The sequence below is a fragment of the Danaus plexippus genome (assembly GCF_018135715.1).
Source record: "Danaus plexippus chromosome 3 unlocalized genomic scaffold, MEX_DaPlex mxdp_34, whole genome shotgun sequence".
Classification (NCBI taxonomy): Eukaryota; Metazoa; Arthropoda; class Insecta; order Lepidoptera; family Nymphalidae; genus Danaus; species Danaus plexippus.
In genome coordinates, this window is record NW_026869846.1 from 544946 (window position 1) to 569237 (window position 24292).

At 33.2% G+C, this 24292-nt stretch overlaps 2 protein-coding genes across 4 annotated transcripts; one reads left to right on the forward strand and one right to left on the reverse strand.

The window, feature by feature from the left end:
- The first annotated feature begins 1752 nt into the window (after positions 1-1752).
- On the forward strand, positions 1753-23520 carry LOC133320104 (uncharacterized). The gene is made up of 4 exons (XM_061527097.1): positions 1753-1980; positions 19228-19372; positions 22367-22541; positions 23380-23520. The coding sequence occupies exons 2-4, from the start codon at positions 19308-19310 to the stop codon at positions 23518-23520; spliced, it is 381 nt and encodes a 126-aa protein (XP_061383081.1). The 5' UTR covers positions 1753-1980; positions 19228-19307.
- On the reverse strand, positions 10989-14970 carry LOC116769016 (uncharacterized). 3 transcript variants are annotated; one of them, XM_061527161.1, is made up of 6 exons: positions 14628-14970; positions 12981-13135; positions 12462-12552; positions 11856-12002; positions 11624-11743; positions 10989-11241 (listed from the first exon to the last, which is right to left on the reverse strand). In XM_061527161.1, the coding sequence occupies exons 2-6, from the start codon at positions 13085-13087 to the stop codon at positions 11011-11013; spliced, it is 696 nt and encodes a 231-aa protein (XP_061383145.1). In that variant the 5' UTR covers positions 13088-13135; positions 14628-14970; the 3' UTR covers positions 10989-11010. The 3 variants fall into 3 exon arrangements, with proteins under 3 accessions (XP_061383145.1, XP_032515890.2, XP_032515882.2); XM_032659999.2 differs by lacking the exon at positions 14628-14970 and adding an exon at positions 14340-14556; XM_032659991.2 differs by lacking the exon at positions 14628-14970 and adding an exon at positions 13615-14323.
- Positions 23521-24292: the final 772 nt, after the last annotated feature.

A 24292-nucleotide genomic window follows, 5' to 3' on the forward strand; every position in this document is an offset into this window, starting at 1 on the left:
ATATAAAAGTGATTGTTACTTGACATCTGACTTTAGGGGTTGGGGTTCAACACTTAAAATCGGTTTTAGATCCACAGCATTCAAATTTGAGTCTTGAGGTCTAAAGTTTTAGCTTCACTAACGAGTGAATTACGTCAAGAGAGTGTTATCAGAAAAATATTGTGTAAAGCATATTTGAATGAATATGCAGATGTGTAAGGTCGACTATTGCGCTGCCCTTCAATGTGGTTACCTCTTCGTATTTTCTTATACCCTGGTATCGGATGCCCTTTAACACGTGACGTCACCCTAATACGTCGTTCAAGTAGGGGTGAGATCGACAACACATGTGAACTTATGACATTAGGGTTAGCAAATGTATTCTTTGCGACAAATAAAAATCTTTAGACTTCAATTCAAAAGTACTCAAAGACAAAGTGTTTGATTTTGTTTTGATTTTAAAAATACAATATTTGAAAATTTTTTATGTTTCTTTTATTTCTCGTTTGGAGGAAAAAAATAACATTATTGTGCCATAAGTCGTTTAAGATTTAAAAAACTAGATTTTTCCATTTCTAGTACGTGCCCCAATTTTTTAAGTACCACTAATATTTGTCTGTTAAGTAAATTTTAAGAAAAAATTGCATTGCATAACGGTTCGGCCGTCGGCTGTATTGGCGGCGACGCTTGCCAACACAATGACAAATACATAAAGTGGACTTTACAAAAATCTTATCTTAATTACGCTATTCTCAGAAATTATACTGCGATCGACTTAGGGGCCGTTCAGAATAATGTTAGGTGGTTCTCATAAATGCTCAAATAATAGCTGACACAAGTTATGTCTGCACTGAGCACATTTCCAGGATGGATGAGTGACAGTAGACGTCATTGCGAGTTTTGAAATCTCGTGAAATTATGAATAACGCCGTGTCGGTGTCCCGCTTTAAATGATATATAATTTAGACGATGATACACTTTATTTATTATGGCTTTTATTTTCCAGCGAGTGTGCCAAGGGATCTTTTTTATATCTTTGCTTGGTAATATGTTGGGATCACTACGCGAACAGTGTTATGTGAAGTACACATACATACAGGGAATTAAATGGATGGATTAATTATTATTACATTTAGAAATGTCTTTTATGAGATAAATTATTTTTCTGTTCTAATTGTAATTGAACTAGCTTTATAATTTCGAAATTAATTTTTATATGAAATAACGAAAAGCATATATAATATAATGAATTTTTTTTTTATTATTTTTCTGTTTCAGTGTTAGTGGAAGTTAAAATAATGATCGTTCATAACTATATATTTCGTCTTCTGAATCTATATTTTTTCTTCGACTTTACTTGTTTTTAATATTTTTCTTAAATTAATAGAATTACATTTTTAAGTACAGTTTTTAATGAAAGACCCTTGTATGGGGATAAAGTAACTCCTGTTCTCTAATGAAATTAAATTTATTTAGTAGAGTATGAATCTACGATTCACTGTGTTGATATTTGAAACGAAATTTTGACGAAAATCCAAACAAATCAAAGTTTTCGACTATAATAGATGTTACCGACCCCAAACACAATATAGGCCATGTAAAAAATTGCCACCGGACAATAATACATCACAAACAAGACCAGCCGTACGTTAAAGAGATTATAAATAGCGCGACCTAGTGTCCACTGTCCACTGAAGATTTGATTCGATTCACAAGAAAAACTGTGGAAAAAATCGCGTCGACATGGCTGCCCGCTTCCAGTCCGCCCTACAGCATTTCACGCGTTAGTCGGCACCTACGCGCAGACAGAACGTAACATCATAAAAAACCTTATTACGAAAAAAAATCAACAGTAGTATATTGTCTATGGTATCCTAATTCAAGTGATTCGTGTATAGAACGATGCTATCGTGTGTATGGTTGCTGTTGAATGGAGCGTTTTGGCGGCAAAGTTGGGAATCATCGGATTTGACAGATGAGCTTCGCGCGCTTTTTCTTCAGGTGCGTTCAAGTAACATAGATAACAATGATGTATGATTGAAATGATTTCCATTTTGGGATAAAATCCATTTTGTGACATTTATTATCAACATAGAATGAATAAATCAATACATTACATGTTCAGCAGATCACGTACTTCGCGTTTGGTAAAGTTCAGCGATCCACAGTAGTCAATTACATGATATCTTAACTGTATTTGAAATGATCAAAGCCACAAATGATCATTGTACATCTAGGAAGTGATTCGCAGTTTTAGATGAGTTTAATGCGCGAAAAGATATATTAATTTATAGTATGGTTGTGAATTTTTTCCGTTAGTTATTATTGGTTTAGTGAAGCGTCCACACGTGGTTTACGTTGAGGACAGAAATAAGTGTATTTGTGTAATTCTGTTACGACACTATTCACGTTCTTAGATCGATTATTATGAATTTTTACTACGAATTATATTTTGTGATGCACTTTGAGACATTTGCTTGATGTCGTCGATTTTATTGCGGACCGTGCGAGGAGGACTCCTTCGAAGTTGTTATATATATTCCTCATATGAAAAAGTATTTAAAGATATTTAATTGAATATGTGGTTACGAAAAATATTTCTTTAAAAAATGTAGTGAAGGCCGTTGAATGAGTGTTTTACTTTTAGGATATAATCGGTAAGTGTTTCATAAATATTATTTAAAATAGCTAATACACTGAGTTGATTAAAAAAATTTGTGATAAAATAAATACGATTCAAACATCGATTTTGTTAAAACCATAACGTAACATTCATAGTGTCAATAATTTAATTAGACATTTTCAAGAAATGCATAGTGTTGGTGTTAGATCTTTATTGTTTATGTAATAAGGTTTAAAGTTCAATGTATGTTAAAATCATGTGGGAAAATCACCAACTATATCTCACCCACCATTACAGCGGCGATTCTAACACAAATTTTCACCTAATTTTCTTTTATTTCTCGTTCGAATTTGTTTTAATTGTTTTGTTTAGAAATTATCTGTATAATTCATACTTGTAACGATGTAATGAAATAAAAAACGTAAAAATACGATAGAGCCTAGTTTGGTATACAGTGAACCAAAAATGTTTATATGTTTATTAAGTATAGCAAACATAATTTCTACATTCCATTCTAATGTTTAATATACATAAAGCTCGCGATTCAATGTCCTATTATAATGGAAGCCACAGACACGATGTAAAAAAAAATCTCTAAAAATTTAAGGCCTAACTAAACTTTACACACAGTTGACGGTAATAAATTAATAATATATAATAGCAAGTCAGTACCGGGAATTGTAATTTTAATAATAATATCAAGTCAACCTGTGCATCCTTGAATGTTTTAAATATGCTTTGTAACATGTACGGCTTCACGATGCAAGTGCTTCATCTTCACTTTGGTTTATTTTAAGGGTACACTATTTGATCGAACTTGACACTAATTAGCTTTGTATTTTTATTGGCCGAGCGATCTTTAAACATTATAATTACAAACTAACCGAACGACCAGAAACTATTCACAGATATTCATTCGTTATAAGTAATATTTAAATTATGTGCGATCTTTTTAGTAGTCTGTTTCTATAAAACGTCATTAAGATGGCTACCGAACAAACTGCCGTCAAGTAAGATGGCTGCCGAACTTTACGTCAATAAATATTAATGTTTTACTCCATCATCATAAAACAGTCGACGTACATACTTAATTTTCTCATTACACCATATCTTTATAATTATCGTCATCAGAGCGGTAAATTTCTCGTGGCGTCGTTACCATCAACGTTACGTGAGGGTCATCAAGATAACGCTGTTCTGACAAACTGCTCAAATCCGGATATTTCCTTCCATCCACCCTATCTCGTCTAGCAACATCCCGACATATAAAGTAATAGGGACCAGCTAAGTGTGGTGTTAAAAACGCTCGAAGAACTCCAGCCGCGTCTATAGAAACTGGTCCGCGGGAATGACTTCGGTTGGAATCTTTGTTGCAGTATAAAAGATTTCTTGAGCGACACTGAGTGGGTATTTTTAAAATATAGGCATCGCTTTCATCGTCTCAGCAACTCCATAGTTATGTAATAGTAATATATATATATTCAATATTATTTGTTTGTAGTTTTGCAATCCTTTCTTATAAAAAATAATCGGCATCGGTCCGAAGAAGGCTAGTTTTAAATTTCACAACGTCGGTACATATTTTTCAAGTGTCGACATTGGATGTAGAACATACAGAAAGCCAGATTCTGGCAACGCTAACGCCAGCATAATAAAGTGCACAGATGAAAAATTGTACGCGTTCTTAAAATGTTTGGACGATTAAACTCGTAGGCTGTATTGAGAATGAGGCGTTCCGCAGTTAACTCGAGTTATGATAGTAGTGGTATTGTTTATTTAACTGCTGTTCTTTACAGTGCTCTATAGCAGCTCGATATTAATATATGTTATTTCTTTTCCATGACAATCCGACTATTGAGTGTATTACTTTTATGATAGTCTATAAAAATGAGTAACTTATAATTTATGATCATAAAATTTCTGAATTTTCAATGAATTAAAAAAAAAAATTGTACCATGTTGCAGTAATTTTAAATTCATCTCATAATATTTTATATAAATAAGAAGAAAAGAGAAGGAAATAAAATTTTATAATTTAAAAGATTTACGCTTTGTCACATATTGGCAATAAAATAGCTGTCAAATGGTGTGAAATGATTTTTGAAAATTTTAGCTGTTTCCATCCAGCCAGCAATATCCTGTGTTATCTTCAAAACTATAAATTAAGAAAGAATTCTCAGTGGCGGTATAAAATATAATATAGTATCGAGCTATGACCGACCCAGCATCTGATTATTATCATTTAAGAGGGAAGGTGTATGATGTAAAGAACCTAGAGATGGTACTACATATACCTTGAACTATAAACATTCATTATTTAAGAATATAAAAATTAAAGTGTGTGTAGTCCACCAAAAACATTTAATTAAAGTAAATAGGACACGCCGTAAGTAAACATTAATCTGCAAGGTGCCTTTAAACATGTGGAGGTAAGCCCTAGCATGCACCGCGCTCAACCCGCAACCCGCACCTTTGTCTGTAATTATGTGGAGGCACGGAGTCATTGTGATGGAAGCGTCTGTTTTAATGAATGGAACTACGACACGGGATTTCTATGAATGGACTCCTTAATTATAATCTTAATATAATTGATTCTCTTTTGTTTGTTTTTAATACAACCGTCTGGAGGTGTGCTGTGTAATGATGTATATGACGTGTACAACGTGCAAACCCAGGACTTAAACCTTCGCCTGTTGATTATTAAGTTTTTATAAGTAGGTGCGATGGTATGTTATACAAACTCAAAAACAAAATCATTCATTATTATTATTACCCTGGAATAATCTTAAAATAGAGGTTTTTAATTAAAAAAATAGCATGAAATAAATTTTACTTATTAAATGAAGCCTATTCGATCATAGTCTTGTCTAATCTTTAAAACTGACTTTTAAATTAAAAAAAAATATTATATTTCCTGCGACATCCCGTTTATAATTTAACATTATTACTATTTTATTCAAAACACGTAATATCGTTATATCCTTTTAAAGTCTACATAGATACATTGGTTATATATATTAGTACCAAAAAGAGACCTAGTTTCAAGATTAGTTTCGCACGCGGTCATTGGCGTCTGTGTCTTATGGGGGCGATTTATAAAAGCCATTCCAAGTCACTTATATTAACGGCCGAAGTTGCAGCGGCCAAGATCATCTCGGCTTACATGGACCAAGACGTAATTAAATACATTTATAGCATCGTATACTTTTACGATTCGAATAAACTTTTAAAATCATGCTTCAATTAAAAGAAATCTTCTTTGATTCAGATTTCGAGATTTTCAAGAGCGATTTATGGTTCGAAAGCTTTTAAATTTAACTTTCTTATAGAGATTAAGTTTTAAGTTGAAATTCTTGATAAATGAAAGGACAATTTTGTGTCACTAACCAAATTAATGAAGTGAAACTGTCTAATACAAAATGTTAAGAGCTAAATAAAGACACATCAGTAAAACTACACCTAATTATCCATTACATATTTCTGCGACTGACAATGATTGAATGTTGCCAGTGCATATATTAGTATTTCCTTATCTCAGACGGCATCTAGTCTGTCAAACTGACACGAGTTTGCGCGCCAAATGGACGCCGAACTGTCAATGAGAGTGACATGGGTATTGTGGTATACATTGTGTCATTAAGTCAAAGATCTAAGAAATGTTCGACTCAGTCAGAAACTGAACTATTTTTATTAAAATCATCTTATTATTTATGAGCAGGAAAAATGTTGTCATTAAAAAAATAATAATAGAATATTCCTAGACAAAAAAAAAGTACATTAGTATGCACGATGTACATTGTAAAAGCTCACAAAGGGAACGCAGTTGACCAAACTCAAAACTATTGTGTAGATTTTGAACAACTTGTTCAGATAAACGCTGTTTATTGTATTTCGTTAGTATTCCTACTGGTTTTGTTTTCGTAAATTTAAGGAAAATGTAGTGTTTCACAAAGTTACACTGAAATGCTTTTGCGTCAATCCGAAATGTAAAGTTAGCAAAACTGAAATATAACTTTTCTTCTTGTTCTCCCTTTCAACGGCTCGTGTTACATTAAATAATGTTAATCCGGAAACATTAAGGTAATGCTTAAATTAAACAGCCTATTTTGGTTGTCCGAAAAAGAATCATTTTATGTTACATTTGAAATATGTTGCCACTTAAAGCGATCTTAATTTCAGTGCAGAGCCTTTTTTAACGTCTAGAATGTTTCACGAGTTTACAATGTTATACATTATTTTATGTAAATCTCGGTAATTGGTTTACAAACAAAAACATTGGCCTAATTACGATTCCCCTTCAATATTATATAAAACTGTCCACTAACTAAGAAATATTACGAAACTAAAGTACAAAGTGCGAGCCAAGGAAGATGTAGAACCAAATTTATGAAAGTTGTCAGCAAGATTAGTCGAAGTCAGCGCAAATAAAGCCTGGGACTTTATTTATAGGAAAAAATTGCTGGTCCACAGTTTCCAAATGCAGTGGGGGATAAAGGATCATGATAATGATTGGGGTCGAACAAAAATAAATGAGTTTTCGCGTGCGGAGGTCATGTTACATTTATAAATTCAATACTTTAAGGTCTGTTGAGGATACTGGCTGAATGGTTTATTTGTCTTTGTTTTCTAGCTGTTATAATATTTAACAACTCATATCTGTTTAAAACATGTCTAGTGTGAGTTGTTCTGATTTTTTAATTGTATATTGGTACACGATGGCTTTCTAGATGTAAGGTAAAGTCCGTGTGAGTCAGTAGAAATAAATCATCGAGATTACTAGATTAATTATATATGGACGTAGGAATGTTATTTTACTGAATACTTTTAAGTTCTCATCGAGTTTAAATTAATATAAGGAAAGTTACGAAATATCTCAACGTAAGTGACATCATTGTTTATTTATTGTATTTGTATAAGAAATTTTAAAGTGTGAAGTTAAATTAATTATCAGCATTACTAGTGTAATGTTTTCTGTCTATATCCACTTTTACTATACTTTAGTAGACCACCTCACCGTCTCTTATTGTTCATCCAGGACAATCTACAGGAAAATTGATTATTGTTGGCGGCAGATGACAAATGAAAGATCTGTCTGTCTGTCAGACGCTTCCATATGGTCTTTCAAACATTTACTAAAAATATCGAAAATATGACTGAAATAATGAAAAACGTAAACGTAAACGTAGAGTTCACTGGAATCTCAAACAAAAATATTATCATGTAAATTATATCGTGTCAAACGTTCGGAACGTGAAACAGAGCGTCGTTATAAACGGGTCACTGAACAAATGTATAATCGTCCGACCCCACGCCTATGTCTACAATCAATTTGTCATACAAATTAATATTCACACGCGACATTACATAGGTATTTATTTTTGAGAAAAGCGTGAAAAACATTTATAAAACGATAATAGATTTAGACGAAACGTCGTAATCAAAATTAGATCGTATAGTGTGACAAACTACACAAAAAGATTGGAACAAATTTTTAAAACGAAATTTGGAACATTGATATCTATAAAATGAAGTAATGTGATATAAACTCAAATGTGCTGTGCGCAGATGGAACACAATCAAACAGGGAAATGTTTTTAATACTTGTTGTCGCGGGGGCGTATTATAAATTAGTTCAATGTTACAGTGGATGGCTCGCGTCCTCGTATCTGGGCTAAACCTCCGAAGCCAATCGCATGTCTACTTAAAATCTATAAATGTTGCTGTGTACCTATGCTAATTAGTGGACGTTTTATTATAAAAGTCGTTTAGATCAACTCTTTTCGGATTAGACTTTAATGAGACGGTTGGTTCGTAACTATGGAAGTGTTTCATAAATATGTATAACTTAAATTTAAGTAACATTGTCATCGTGTTAAAAGCCAGGTCCTCATTTTCTTTTCAATCGTCTCCGACAGTACATTACCCCGTCGTACGCTACCAAATACTAGGAAATTCTAGATATGGCAGTTCCTTTTCGGAGAATTTATTTATTTTTCCTTTTTCTTATTTCTTATGAAAGTCAGATTATTGTTAATGTTTATTCTATTTGAATGGTTAATGAATTTGTAAATGTTGACAAGAAACCTCTAGGAAGGGTTCAAATCGAAGCTAGCACTAAAATGTATTTTTTATTCAATATTGCTCGTGATATGTATCGATTAAATTTACTTTCGATTCAGACAAAATATTGAATGAAACAGATAAATTACGTCGTCAACTGTGACTTATCTGTATGAGTTAGCAAGCCGTAAGTAAACGTTCTTATAAGCTTACAAGGCCACAAGAGGCTTAAGGAAAATATTAATGTCGCGTATGACGACGATATTTATTGAAAACAGTCAAGTTCAGCGTCGGTTGGATAAAATTTATCAACAGTGAAAAAGTATTAAAAGAAAATATTAAAATTCTTGCCAAACTTATCATATCCATTTTAAATACGATGAATGTCAGACGCCCCACAATTTAGTGGTCGTGTTTAGTAAACGCGGGGTGAACTGGTGTTAAACATTCCAGTCAGTGGGCTGGCTTAATGAGACCTGAAAATCGATGGCTCGCCGTCAATGAAGTCCTATGACACGGATACATGTCAAGGTAACAGTTCCGATGTCTTTTTTGGTATGGGAGTAAAACTTTATATCATTATAAAATTATATCAGTAGACAAGAAACCCTTGAAACGCATTACACCACTTTCTGTAAAGAATCGTAATGTTACTTCTGTTTTCTATCTTCTTCTCAAATAACTCTCCCCCCCACCCCTCTCTTACTCAGTATTACAACAGAGCTAGACCTTCTGATTGTTTAGGTTTTTAAAAATTTTAGAAGGTTAACAACCGTAACGTCCGTAACCCATCTTAATCTACAGGGATTACTTTTAGTTAACAAGTTAATCGAAAATATTACCAAAGTATAAATTTAAATCCGAAGGAACCACATATAATATTGATAATTAGAAGAATTATTACTAGGCATTAAACAAACATACATCAAAGGCATCGAACTCATTCGAAATATATAAAACACCAATAAATAATATCGGACGTCAGAGGTAACAAACAATCCGTTATAAAAATACGCACGGCTGAGATGCCGGTCGCGAACCGCGATCTGCGCGTGCGCAGTGTAATTGATAACTTTACTATGAAGCTATGGAACTAACGATTGGGAAACAAACATTTCACTGTACATAAATTTTCCGATACAATTTAAAATAAAAGGTAATTCAGCTTGCTATACGCATTTAAAATGTACTATTACTCATATCTGATTTATAACCACTTATAACCTCATCGAGAATCTTGGCTACATCTTTAACTCGATCAATTAAAACAATATTAAAAACTATGTATTTTTTGTAAAAAAAATCATGAAACTAAAACGACTATTCGTTACGTCTCACGAAACATCACATAATTGCACCAATTTAATTAGCAAGTATTGTTGAACATAGTGTAAATATAAATGTATATGATTCAGTGAACCGTAAACCAGCGCGCTGGTTTCGTGGCTTAAATTAAATATGAACATCAAGCGTAACAGCAGCGCGCAGTTATATTTTATAGGCAATAAATCTATTTGTACAATAAAAAGCCGTGCGCGCGCGCATGTGCTGAAATATGTCTATGATCTTAAGTGTCATTTCGGTTTAGCCACGGTTGGCAATCAAACAGCTATAAAGTGGTTTATGAATCAAAAGTTACCTTATTATTACAAATTTTACAAGTTTTCACTTACACAAACAAATAAATTGGACATATAGCATTGCTACCTAAAGTATGGAAACTTATTAAATTTGAGCACTTCTTTAATATTGTATCAGCGAATCTTTGCTATCAAAGGTCTAGCCTCCCCGGGAAGTATAACACGGAAAGGCTCTCAAAGGCCTTTCAGATTTGCTGCTGGGTTCAAGCCAAACACTGCTTATTGAATTTGCATATTATATGCTCTTTATTCCGCTCCCCCGGAAACTAATAATATATATTTTAAAGAACCGACTCACAAAATTATTTATGCGGCTCATATGAATTGCAAATTGTGGATTGTTGAAACGGAATAAATCTGACGGAAGTTTTGTTTTAAAATCCACGTTTTCTTTTTATAAATTAAAGATGTGTATGTATATTTTTTCATCGTCATAGCTGTGTAATTTGGTATTTTATAGTTTAAAAACTAATTGAAAATATAATTTTTCAGAAGGCACTTTTAAATAAGAAGTAAACGTTTTATATTTCCAAACGTTCGCGTCGGACAGACTGACAGAGTAATTTAACTTTTTATCAAAACTTGATGCAAATTGTGTTTCAGCACAACTTTATTTACGTTTTAATATTTATCATTTGCGGTCTCCAAGTATGTTTTTAAACTTCAAAATAATCTTAAGAATGTAGTTCTGGTGACATATAATTTATTTTACGGTTGTTTATTATTTACGATTCCAAGCCATGTAGAGGGGCAAGTGTCCTTGAAGGCCGGGCTGGAATGTGCCAAGTGTATATCTAACAGTTCGGCCACGGGTAGCAACCTTGATGCTATAGCCTTCAGCATGTCTATGACTTGAGGTCCAACCATTTGAGGCTTGGTAGACAGAACTTCTAATGCTTTGGAGCGTATAGCGAAGTTTATGGTGCTACGAAGGTGGTACTGTAATAAAATTTTTTTGTCAAAAAAATTCACTTCAAAATTTACATTAATTGGATTTTCCCAATTTATTGAAAATTTTATTTAGGTTAGTTTTAGTATGTTGTTTTTCATATATTACAAAAATAATAATAAAAAACTTAGAAATAGAGAATACACACAAAATTGATTTCTGTAGAAGTTTACCTCGTATGAGTGTAGCAGCATAGATTTTAATTGCCATTTTTTGACTTCTCTGTTGCTGCTAGCTCTATTGGCTTTTACAGCGTCTCCAGGGAGAATGGTTACCAGCAATGAGGCCTACCCTACCTTTATAAAATCTACCCTATAATTTTTGTTTGTGTGCGTTTCTAAATTTTGAGGAATTTAATGGTGGAAAAAAAACCTGAATGAGCAAGGCGACACCGAGGTGTACAGGCTTGATTTCCAATTCTTTGAGTTTTTTCAATAGGCTTCTAGGTGTAAGGTCTTCCAAGACACCCAATTCGGCGATGATTCTGGGAGCCTGAAGAAAACAATATACATTTACGGCCAAAATAATTAATTGAAATTTCATGGTGAAGTGGTGTATCCGTTATGTGTGGTGAACTGTTCGTTATGTATTATGATGTACTCACAGTGAACATGACGTCATAGAGTCTAGCACAAGCGTGGAAGACCTGTACGTCTGCCATCTGGTCATGCATGTCGCGTGACTCCACTGACATATAGTATCGATGTGCTGTGTCAATGCGACTGGCGGCGCTCGTGTTACGTGGAAGATCCTGAATATAAACAAATATTATATAGAGTATTTTAGACGCTCTATTTCCTGGAAGTGCCAGGTAAATTATAAAAAATCATTTCCGGATTTAACAATATCGTTGAAACAGCAATAGACTATTTACATTTTAAACGCTACGACTCTACCACTACCAAAGGTGAGACAGATCTAGTGATGTAATGAAATGTTTGCTTTATTAGTAAAATGAACGAGCAGTATTAATAAAATAACGTTTTATATAAATATATGTAAATATACACAGATAACCTTATTTGAATGAACAAAGGCGTTCAGGGAAACTTTAGGAATATTCGATGTATGACATTAAGGAGGCCCAATTTTTGTGTAAAGAACAGAAAAGCGCTGAACAAAACCGGACAGATATTCAATAAATTAAGCCAAATCTCCTTCGACTTCGTTCCTTCCAATAAAGACAGCGCATTTTCGTAGCCGATGTCACCTTGGCGATGTCAATAAGCTTCATGACGAGCGACGAGTACACCCTGCGGCTGATGGCATCCGTGCGACGCGACCGGTAATTATCCACTTCCCTGAAACCAATGCACCGACGCTATAAAGACCACCACGGAATAGCCCGTTTTAGGTATATTATAAGACTTTAATTTGAACCAATAGTTAGCTTCATTCTGTTGTAATTGCAAGCCTTTCGATTTTGATACAAAAAAATCAAAGGTTATTAATTCTCCTGGAATTACATTGACTTCTTAATGTATTACAGGATAGTAAGTTGAAGAAAGGTTTTATCTATTTGGTAATATATACATTTTTTATACAATTTGTCGTGTTGAAGAAATAAGATATGAGAATTGAGAAACAAAAGTCCTCTTAGCATGTATGTATTATTTCATTTATATCTATTTAAATATCAATTATTCTTTTGAAAAGAATAGAAATTATTCAAAGTTTAAAAATGTTTTCATTAGATTATAAACTGTATCATGGAATGTAATGTTCATACCTTTTCACAATATATTTAATGACAAGGGACATCGTTCGATTTAAATACACTTGGTTTTCTTTCTTGAGATCGAAGAGTAGCTCTTGGTCGAAATGTGAGTCCTGCATCGCCTCGACTATAGCTTTAGACAGGCGACGGTTCTCTTGAAAGAAATTCTCAAGAAAATATAATGAAATTAAACAATACTTCAATGATGAATGAAGTGCCTAGTGACAGCTTTTTTTAGCTGCTGTATCTTCGATTAATAAAGCTTTGTTGATTAGCCTTCCCGTTTAAAGCAATTCAGTGTGCCAAGTAAAGAATCATCAGAGGAGGGAATCAATAATGAAAATCGATAAAAGAATTGCATCGTGCACGCGAGCGAGACTGACATGTCAGCACTCGGCCCTCATTGACACTTGGAGACGTTCCACGAACGCTATTCACATTCGTTATATCTTACGTCTATTGTAAGTTTTCCCTTCCAATATATTTTCGATTGTATTTTTCAATAGCCATTTGTGCATTTTTATTGCCATATATTTTTAGCTATAAATCTCCAATATTCGTTTTTCATACAAGATAACGAACAGCGATGTATTTTTTTCGGTCAAACAGGCAAAATGATGATGTCATAACGAATGCTCATAATTACCTCCTGTACGTTCGTACAAAACGCTCCGATGGCCATAAACAAAACGATCTTGAAAGCGACCATTTTTAACGGCGACATTCTCTTTAACTGCCTATATTCATTTTATTTTAACAACTTACACGTATCTCTACGAATTCAGTCGATTTAAAATTCCGCAGAGGGAATTCTTTACCGCGACTGGAGCTAGCACAAATTTAAAAATGCATTTTAAATTTAACGTTTACTCTAGTTTAGAAGTTGGATGTGTAATGTATTGCACAAAGATGCTGTAAGCACACTGTGTGTTCTTATCAATATAAGATTGATTCAAAATTTTACTTCGTATAATACTGAATGTCCATTTCATGCGGACAATGTCACTGTAAAAAGGTTGTATTAAATTTAATCCGTATGAACCAAAACATTGTGTTTATGGAGGTAATAAAAATAGATTGTTTTAAACCACAATTCCGTCGTTGGTTCTTGTAATATTTTTTATGTCACAGCTTGTATTTCCTTCCCGGGATTTCCGGCTCGTTTAAATCATGTCGTATATTTTAAAACTTCAAAATTATAAGTACAAAACTTTTAGAAAACAATTTTTTTATATATAACCGTAGTTCAATATGGCGGTTTTAATAGACGGCATTTGAATATTTCGAATGGGACGAAAATGTTTTGGATATAAGACATTATTTTAAATGCCTAAGTCCCAGCCAACTTTAAGGTTTTCCACTTTAACTCACAGAAGTAGTAAAACGCCATATATTGGACACGTCATCTTTTTCTCTACGACGTATTCTGCTCCGTTCCCACATATAACAGTTTCCGAACTTATCCGCGAATCTCAAACGAAAACTGATTCAATTTCCTACCGTTTTCCGTTGCTCTGCAATCGTTCACAACTTTCGATGTATTACAGAATATACCACATTTTATGTCGCTTTTTATGCTTCGGTCTGGTGAACGATTTTGTTTCGTATATAGATATATACCTATATACATATATATTCATCAAAGTAACATATAACTACCTTTTTAACTCATTATGTACATATAAATGTCCAGAATAACCAAAGTCTTTGAATCATACTCAATATACCCCAACAAGTGCACCCACATTCGTAATTCACTGCACTTTTGCAATTAAAATATGAAATAAAGTTGGCAAAATAATTTCTCTTCTGTCTATTAACTTATCTTCTGGCTACAAAGTCTTCTCTGACGACGGCTAGCAATCAAACTTTTAATCCCAGTATCTATTTATCAGATTAACCAAACACGCTTCGTTTGCTCCATCTTTTGGCACATTAAAAATAATATATAGATCGAATGAATTTATTAAGAAAAGTTACTTAATATCACATTCATTCCACATTACTGTGTGAGCCTCAATAAATTTGTAACAGCATTTTACGAGCGCCTTCTTAGTACCACAATAAATACATATTGTACGTATATGAACAGAGACACTTGCAATTTTAGGAATGTATCAAACTTTTTAATGTCACGATAAAATTTTTACAGTAAAATTATAAAGGACTTGATCCGTTACAGCTAGTAAAATATTACACATTTTTAACGATGAAAGTTGTTTCATAATTTATGTCATTTGAATCATGTCTCCGTGTCTATTTCAATGATATTTCTTTCGAGTACTACTATTATTTTTTTTGTTTTAATTGATTTACGCAAAACAGATGAGTTATTGTTCTGTAAATTGCCATTTCATTTCTGAGACCAGCCAATAACCTGTTATCTACTTTCAAAGTGAGCGAACAGGTCTGACACAACACTAACAAGGGTCCTTAGCGGCTGCAGCCACTTGTCATGACGTGGATCTCTTATTTATCGCCCTTTGACGTCAAAATTACTTCCCAAGTAAGGTAACACGTTGCTTAATATAGAAAGAAAGTATTAGCAATAGATTATGTTTTAAATTAAAATGTTTAGATTACATACAAACGATATGTACAGGCTACAATTTTTCTAATCAGATCTTTTTATTATACTACAAAAAAAATTAATAACAAAAAAAAAAGAGTGAATAGTTGATTATATTATTTGATAAATGAATGAGGAGGATTAAATTTCTTCTGTATTTGATATACACTGATGCTAGGACAGTTGAACACAGCGACATTTTGAGTAACAGAAATTATTGCATACTAAATGGAACCGTGTCAGAATGTGTGAAATAATAATTCTACTATAATGAGCTATTCAGACTTACCTGACGACATAAAATTTTGATAAGTCAAGAATAAAATGCTGCTTTTTTGTAAAAATATTAAAATATTTATATTTAACTTTATATTCTCATCTAACTGCTAACGAGTCCAATATATTTTTTATTAAAAATCATAATTGTGTTAAAATTAAGTTCTAAAAATTTGTTAGAAAGACGAAGAAAATCATGATATTTTTTTTTCAGTTGGTTGGATTTTTAACATATTTTTTTGTTGGTATGATATTAACTTCAATAATGATTTTTGCAACGTACAATATACCTTATACCCTACCATCTACATATGTACATGACATAGATTATTTAAGAATGTATAATGTACAAATTGAGATCTCTTTCTGTATTGTTTTAAAATAGGTTTTAATGTATTTACATTTTCAACCGTTTCACTATAGGGACAGGCACCCGTCTAACGAGCTTAGCCTACTTTTACCAATGGTTCCATTTCGCATTTCTTAAACGTAAAATTAAATACACTAAAACAATATTCAAACACAATCAAAAGATTTTATTATATTCAATTATTTTACAAGCACGAATAAGAACAATAACTTTTGTCAAGGAATAGTCCTTAAAGGCTCACCTCCACCGTCTAAGCTCCTCTCTCTACTTAACTAATTTTAAAATCACCTGCTAGGGCTGACTTCAAAGGACGTTCCAAGAATGGATTGATGTTAGTTGCAGAGAGATTTAGCTGTTATATCTCTCGCTCCCACTTCAACCGCGTACAGAACTAACGAATTAACCTACGAAGAACCTAATCTTAGAGAGTTCGTTAGTGAGCTGGTAATACATATTGACCTTGCTGGCGTGGTCTTTGGGGATGTTGGTTTTCCAATGACTGTATGCTCTGTTAACAAAACATGCTTTAAAATTCGCGAATACAGAAATATGTCTGGTCCTGTTGGCGTTGCACAAATATCCATCTTAATAGTCCAATCTGGAGCTGCTTTAAGAATAGAGTAGGGCCTTTTCTCACAAAACCTAGTAATCGCTCGTTTGCGGTCATTTCTTTTAACGCTCTCTACCGAACCATTTCACGAATGGTTTCTAGAACCCTAAATTAATTATGTTTTACATTTAGAACAGTGTTGCCATTAAAGGGCGGGAATATAACTAGACTTATCTGTATTTAAATAACGATATAGATGACATCTTTGTTCTAGACAAATAGACACGGCTGTTTGTATTTTAGGAGATCGAAATTGTTCCCTTGATATATTAAAAGACATTAACGATTCTTGTACGAAAACATGTTTCGATAAAATTTATAAATAACCTGGGATTATTAGTCACGGTACGGTGAATATCACGAATAATACTGAACTTATATCATGTACTCGCGACAGAAAATCAATCAATTAGCGTAGTGTTTAAGGAATAATAATAAAAATATCTAGTTTCGTTTTACATTAACGTGAAATTAAATTAAATTGTATCCTATGAAATATTGTCTATATAAACGTTGTAACATGGCTCACTAGGTCTTATCAGATCTGCACTTCAAGCGGTTCAGTGATAGCTTCTCCGAGGACTGGCCACATTTACTTGTCATAAGTAAACAATACCCAAAACCAAATTAATAAAAGAATATATATTTTATGCTTAATGGTTTGCTTAAAACAGTTTAAGATTTTTAGAAATTTGTTCTTAAACTGAAATGATATTTTTATGGGAAGCATTTTTTTAAAACATTTCTTACACTAAAATTATCAAGTACTTCGTTGTAATCGATTCTTAAAAGGCTTTTTCTTTTACTTATTAGCTTTTTATTAAGAATGTCAATTCTCTTATTAATAAATAAATAACCTGACCACATAACACGTAATAAATATAAGAACCATTTTAGCAGATGCGATACTATAGCGACTTATCAAGAAATTGTACGGAACCGACGTGTCTTAGAAGGTAACGTTGCGTGTCTGTCAATCAATACGTGCGGTATTGTGTGTCACGAGTGTCAGTGGTATGATGTCGGCGAGTGTGTCGGTATGTCGGTGTGTCCGCGTGTCGGCGTGTCGGTGTGTCGCGTGACTGGTGGGAGTCATGTTCTTATGGACGCTGGCGGTGTTTCTGCTGTTCCTCGCTCTCTTCGGACACGTCTTCGGCCTCGCCTGGAGACACAGCAGGTCAATAATATGATAGGGAATTGTCACTTACTGGAAAACTTATAATTAGCGACATTCTGCTTATTCGTTTTTTTTAAGACAATGTATTGTTTTATTATTATTATTCTATATTTTTTATTATAATAATCTCTTTATATATTTATTCCTGTGATTGCATTTCGATATAATGTTAGAGGTTAGATTTAACATTTAATTTCATTTTTAACTCAAAGTATATATTATATTGTCTTTACACAATTTAATTGAAATCTATTTATTTCTATTTTTAGTCATAAATATATAGCGTCCTTTTTATCGCTTGTACCCTTTAAATGATCATGTATTTAATTATAAAGACAATTCAAAATATGTATTTATGGCAACATTTTAATGTTTTTTTTCCGTCTGAGTTTTATTAAATCTAATAAAAGAAAAAATTACAAGTGCACTTTTAAAATTTTTGTATTAAATAATATTGTATAAAACAAAATAAAGCATATTACATTTTAAAATAAGTGAATCGACTCTAATAAATCTTTATTTTGGGCATTTGATTAAAATCACTTGAAGTTTTTTGGTATTTTTTATTATTCTCATAGTTACGATTGATTGTGTTGTTTTTTACTGAGTGTTCTTTCTATTTTCCAGTTATTCGTGTCGTCACATTCCTTCAATTGATATCAGCTAATGTTTAGCGTTTAAGCGTATTGTAGAAACCTTTCGCCAGCTCAGTACGTTACAACGGTTACAATTCGTTATTATAAACCTTCATGATGTTTATATTTAAGTTTCGTAGCTATTTTGTAACTGCATTACAGTTTAATTATAATTTACTTACCGTGTTCAGAACTTTTAAACGTATATTGATACAAAAAGTAAATTGTGTGTTACAGCGCCATCTACTGAATTTATTAATAACGACAACTGTACCCCGTGATATAATAATTTTAATTAGAATTGTAGAAAAAGACACGTATATTGAGTAGTGTTGTCAGTAGTAATTGGTTTATATCTCTACCGCAACAGTCAGTAGGACAAGTTCAGAGAATTACCCCTATTGCGTTTGAAACCGGTTCTAAGCATAAAGGGTAGTACACATGTAGGAGTTTTATTATTTAATAATTACAATGAAATAACAGCTGAATATATCTAGTGAAACATTTTTTTTAGAAGGCTTCTAAGATATTGAAAGACTTAATTCTTTTCCTAAATTTTTTTTTTATCATGCATGAAAATTATTAACATCCAAATTGATTTGTAAAACATCCGCTCTTCCAGTTGTCGTAGGTGCTCGCTAGATGGCGCTGTACGGGGTTCGTAGGTAGGCGCTAAGCTGACGGTATCAGGACGACCACCTCATGGGAAAAACTTCTGGGGGACGTCCCGAGGCTGGAGTCCGAGCTCACAGAGTTAATAGCCGCAGGTGACTTGGATTTGAAAAGCAACAGCATGACGTATTGATTTGCACTAAGAGCTTAGTAACCGTTGCTCGCATGACGATGCTTTAAAGCGGCCGCAATTTATATTATTTTTTCTTTATCTATATTACAACACAATTGATATATATATATATATATATGATTTATTTTCCTATATTTCTATGAGTTATACTTGTAAGGTAATATTGGTAGTTGATTGAGAATTATTACACCATTCAGTGAGATATCTAATCCGAAATAATCTATAGAATTTAGAGAAATGGTAACTTAATTTGGGTTGCCACCATAAATGATGTATTAGAGAGACAATTAAAATTTATATTAACTGGCAAGATTAAAGAAATGGTACCGTCGAAGAAATATTGTCATCCATCTTTGATGTCAAAATATTACTCTTTGATTTCATTAATATCAAAAACTCTACAATGCTAATATTAATACATAGACACGTAAGATTCCCTACAAATATAGAATAACTTCTTCAAGTATGGTTAATTTTCCTGAACAATTCTTATTTTCAATGTTTTGTCCGTATTTCTAAATGAACCTATCGAGATCAAGGTCTTATATAGTTAAAGATAGTTTGTATCCGACTAAATCTGTACGGGACGGTCGGCCTATTATTAGATCACAATAGATATTAGTTTAAAATTTACTGCACCTGCAACGAAAACAATTGATCGTATGATCTCCGCTTCGGAGGCGAAAACGTAAACCATATCAAAGATCCATTCACACATTTAATTGTCCATTAACGGTCTCACAATAAACACTCGTCAAAAGTGCGGTACATTTGTTGTTAAAAAGCCGGATATTAGATCAGAATCTAAATATAAAACTGACTTAATCCTATTCAGATCAGCAAATCTTTCAAACAGATTTCCCTTGCACCATCATCAATGTTTGTCTCGTCTTGACGCGCGTCTCATTGTATTTCTGACGTTCTTAACATAAATATTTCGGTAACTGGTATTCTGTAAAACGTTGAAGAGACGTCGTTTTCTGATTTTAACGTCACGTCTTGCGTTCAAATGAGACGGAGTGACGTTAAAAGAAAACTCATGTGAAATATCGGAGAGCTGTTTTTTCATCCCTGACCTGAATTGTTGATGAAGAAAACATTGTTTTTTTTTTAAATATCGTATTTAAAATTAACTAATAGGTAAATAAATTGTTGGGATTTATTTAATTGGGCGATTAATGTTGAGGAGTGTAATGTGTTAGGGCTCTCAAATGTTCATTTATCAACGTTGAACAACTTGGATCGCTTCCAATGTTAATTTTTGCTCGTTTATCTTATGAATGAGTACCGCTGTACGGTTTGGGGTTGAACCGTCATATTTATCATCCAAATTAAGTCACAAAACTCTAGCAATTTTTGTATTCTTAAATTTATAAGTAACTACGACTCAGGATGAATTATCATTCCGATATATATCAAATGATCGTACGCTTTACTGACGGCGTGAGTCGCAGTTCATGACAGTTCCACGTGTTTATTGCCGCCGATGCCTCCGATCGTGAAGCGGTCTTATACATTCTCCGTTTCCCTTTTTAAATTTGTTTTAGTTAAAACCAAGCTGCAGTGTCAGACAATCGTTCGGGACGATGTTCTCGTCCGTTCAATGCTCGGTTTTTATTAATATATCAGCGTGATCTTGGTGGGTGAGTGCTGTTGTCTGTTGCCGCTGTAACTGCTCTTACTAATTCATTAACTTTATTCCTATGACTTAACCTTGTTTATTTTGATCTCTGGTTTGTTGTTTTGTTTAGCCGGTAAGCTTATAACTAGTTTTTTCTTCGTATTACAAACGACTCGCACCGATTGTAGCGTTACGAGGGGGACTTGTGGGACATACTGCTTGCAACACTTAAACGCTTCCAATGCTTACTCACATTATTTTCTCTTTTTCTATGCTTCAAGTTTTAATAAATTATTTAATATTTAAGTATTTGATTCTCTTAAAACTGAGATTCTTGAACATTTACTAACACATATTTTTAATTAATTGTATTGTAATTTAAATCTCTTTGAGAGAAATACTATGTCACGATGAACAACAGTCTCAAGATTATTATTTATTTTGTTTCACCCCAAAGACCAGTTCTGAATATTTCTCCATGTTTTAATTGTTTTGAATATTGAAACCTAATATATCCAGCTCAAATAATTACTGTTCTAATAAAATTAATATGATTTCTTTTTATTATTTCTGTCACCTGACGTGGCTCGTGTTTACACTGGTGTCGATAGCCGTGTATTTTTGTTGCGTTAACTTATATATGGAAGGAACAATTTTTAATCTATTTAACCATGTTTGAGGAGTTAGTTTTGTATTCATTAATTTTATATGTATGCCTGCGATTTCCTCAAAAGCTTCTTATGCAGTTTAGTAAAATTTTTGCATTTGCAAGTTATGTATAATATCATTTTCAGGAGGAACGTACTGATATCTATTTATGTACGAATTGAATAAAACTTATCTTCAATGTACACTACATATCTTTAACTGTGCTCTTGACGTTCGTATTCTCCACCAGTATAACAACTTCACTTCTGTCAGGTTGGATGTATTGTGTAAATATTTTTTCCGCGACTAAAATCTTTTCGGTCTCCAACATCGTAACCAAACTTTGAATATTTACTCCTCGGCTTTCCTGCAAGCGTCAGTTGCAACGTACACTCCTACAGGAACAAGAACTTCCTACAGGTCATTATGAAGGATGACACGAAAAATAATCTGGCTGGGTTGACATGAGTTGGATCAGATCGACACACTCGCGACCAGTTTATAATGCTTCATTTATTTTTATTCTTAGTTTTCTTATTTAAATAACCAATTCTAGCACACTTAAAGAGCATGACGTTAAGAGTAAAACGGAAGGCGCCGTAACTGCAACTTTTTGTTACACATATAAAGTCCTGTGCAAATTGTTCTTAGAACATAATGAAATAACTAAATGGCTAATCTGTCCAGGGAGTCGGGTGTGTCGTGGGGTCGTCGTGGGCGCGGTGTGGGCGGCGTGGGCGGCGTGGGCGGCGGGGCGCGCGGCGCGGGCAGCGCGAGCGCGTGGCGACGGCGCGAACGTCTCGCGCAGTCTCGTAGGCCCATGGAGATCCTCACCAGCCTGTATGCGCTGCTCTCTGGAGGGGTGAGTCGTCAAGATTGACCAGGTGTGATCAGCACTGAGCAGAAGTACATTTTGTATTATAATCATCAAAGAATTTGAGGCGAACTTATTCTTCAAATATCCTGAATATATACAAGAAAAAAATACAACAAACAGCAAAGCAACATCTTGTACGAAATATGTCCTTAATGACATGTTCCAAGGATTTAAATGAGACTAGTATTTTTCGGATTTACTACGAGCGCTTTATTTTAGTTAAACCGTGATCACGGTTGCTGAAAACTGAAAAGTAACCGAAACGTCGGGAGTATGTAGTTTTAACCAAAAATAAAGGACGCGCAATATATCCGAAAAATACCAGTTTCATTTAAATGAATAAAACTCGCGAAAGTCTTAGATCTCATTTTGTTCCAAGATTTATACAATTCTAAATTGCCACACATTTATATATGTATGATCGTAGGTAACTAACAGTGTTAGAGTGAAATCTTGCAACTCCGTTCGAAAGCAAATATTTTCTACTGATTGAGCCAATACGTTGTAAACGTTTTTTAGCTTTCATTTAAAAACATAACACTTTACATGAGGTGTATTATTTTTCTAATATCACACTTCACACAATTATTGGCAATAACATGGTTTCTTTTACTCCACTGTTCAAATTTTGTTTTCTCCTACGACCAGCGTTGTAATTGTGGTTGTCATAAAATAAATAAATTTTAACTTCCTCTCAACACCAACATATCGGGTGACTTTATTTCTTAATCAGAATAAAATGTTACTAATGTTAATCGAAAGAAGTAATTTCTTTAAAATGTTTTAATGATTTACCATTAACATTCACCACTCCATCTAACAGCAAGGTGTTAATCCGAAGATCGACTCCGTAGCCTTCCGCCTACACTGTGGAGCGACCACTGCAGCACTCCTCGCTGCTAGCGCTGCTCTAACTACACGCCATCTCGTGGGCAACCCTATAGACTGCATTCATACTAGGTAGGTTACCTTGAGTCGGCCTGTGTAAGTTTTACATTTTGATACTAGATGGCGCCTAACTAAAAAATTAAATCAATTGACATATTTTTATTTTGTGAGATATTTTAATAAATAAATATGAAATTATTATTTTTCTGAAATTTTAACTTCATAAAATTTTTTCAAAATATTATTTATTTAAGGAAATACTTATTATTAAAAATGTTTAAGATACTTGATACGTGTATGACTTACCTACATTTCTGCAAAAATATTATTTAGGTGTGCTGAAAATGCGTGTATAGAATCTGTTTCATATTTATGAAATGGCTATTTAACACGTAGTATAAGAAATATTTCGATTTTAGAACTCTAAATATTATAACTGTAATAGATTGCGTAATGTTTTCTAATTTTAATCCTTTTCTTTAAAAGTTTTTGTTGAGAAAAATCATCATTGCTAGCTGTAAATACTTCGGTTACTTAAAGAGATCTTTTTTGGAGACAAGTTAATTCGTTGTTTACAATTGTCATTAAAATTATTGTTAATCTCAACACTAGGATTTACTAACGTTGTACATCATTATGAACTCGAGGTGACAGCGCTTGTTGAGTCACGGATGCTTCTTTAAGATAGAAAAATTACTTTAAATAAACAATAACTTTTTAATCCACAAAGTTATGTAGCTTTTTTGGCAAATAGTATTTTCACTAGCCTGTTTCAACGTCTAAAAACGAAGGATGTTTCTACGTAAACACACACAAGATCTCTTAAATGCTGCATCTTAACCCAATTT

What these genes read in the sequence shown, in the direction of transcription:
- LOC133320104 (XM_061527097.1), top strand. Translation starts at nt 19,308, where the DNA reads ATGGGAAAAACTTCTGGGGGACGTCCCGAGGCTGGAGTCCGAGCTCAC. An exon ending in CACAGAGTTAATAGCCGCAG is followed by an intron (nt 19,373 to 22,366) that starts GTGACTTGGATT and finishes TAATCTGTCCAG; the next exon opens with GGAGTCGGGTGTGTCGTGGG. An exon ending in ATGCGCTGCTCTCTGGAGGG is followed by an intron (nt 22,542 to 23,379) that starts GTGAGTCGTCAA and finishes TCCATCTAACAG; the next exon opens with CAAGGTGTTAATCCGAAGAT.
- LOC116769016 (XM_032659991.2), bottom strand. Translation starts at nt 13,692, where the DNA reads ATGTCGCCGTTAAAAATGGTCGCTTTCAAGATCGTTTTGTTTATGGCC. An exon ending in AGCTTATTGACATCGCCAAG is followed by an intron (nt 12,003 to 12,461) that starts GTGACATCGGCT and finishes GTTTATATTCAG; the next exon opens with GATCTTCCACGTAACACGAG. An exon ending in TCTATGACGTCATGTTCACT is followed by an intron (nt 11,744 to 11,855) that starts GTGAGTACATCA and finishes TGTTTTCTTCAG; the next exon opens with GCTCCCAGAATCATCGCCGA.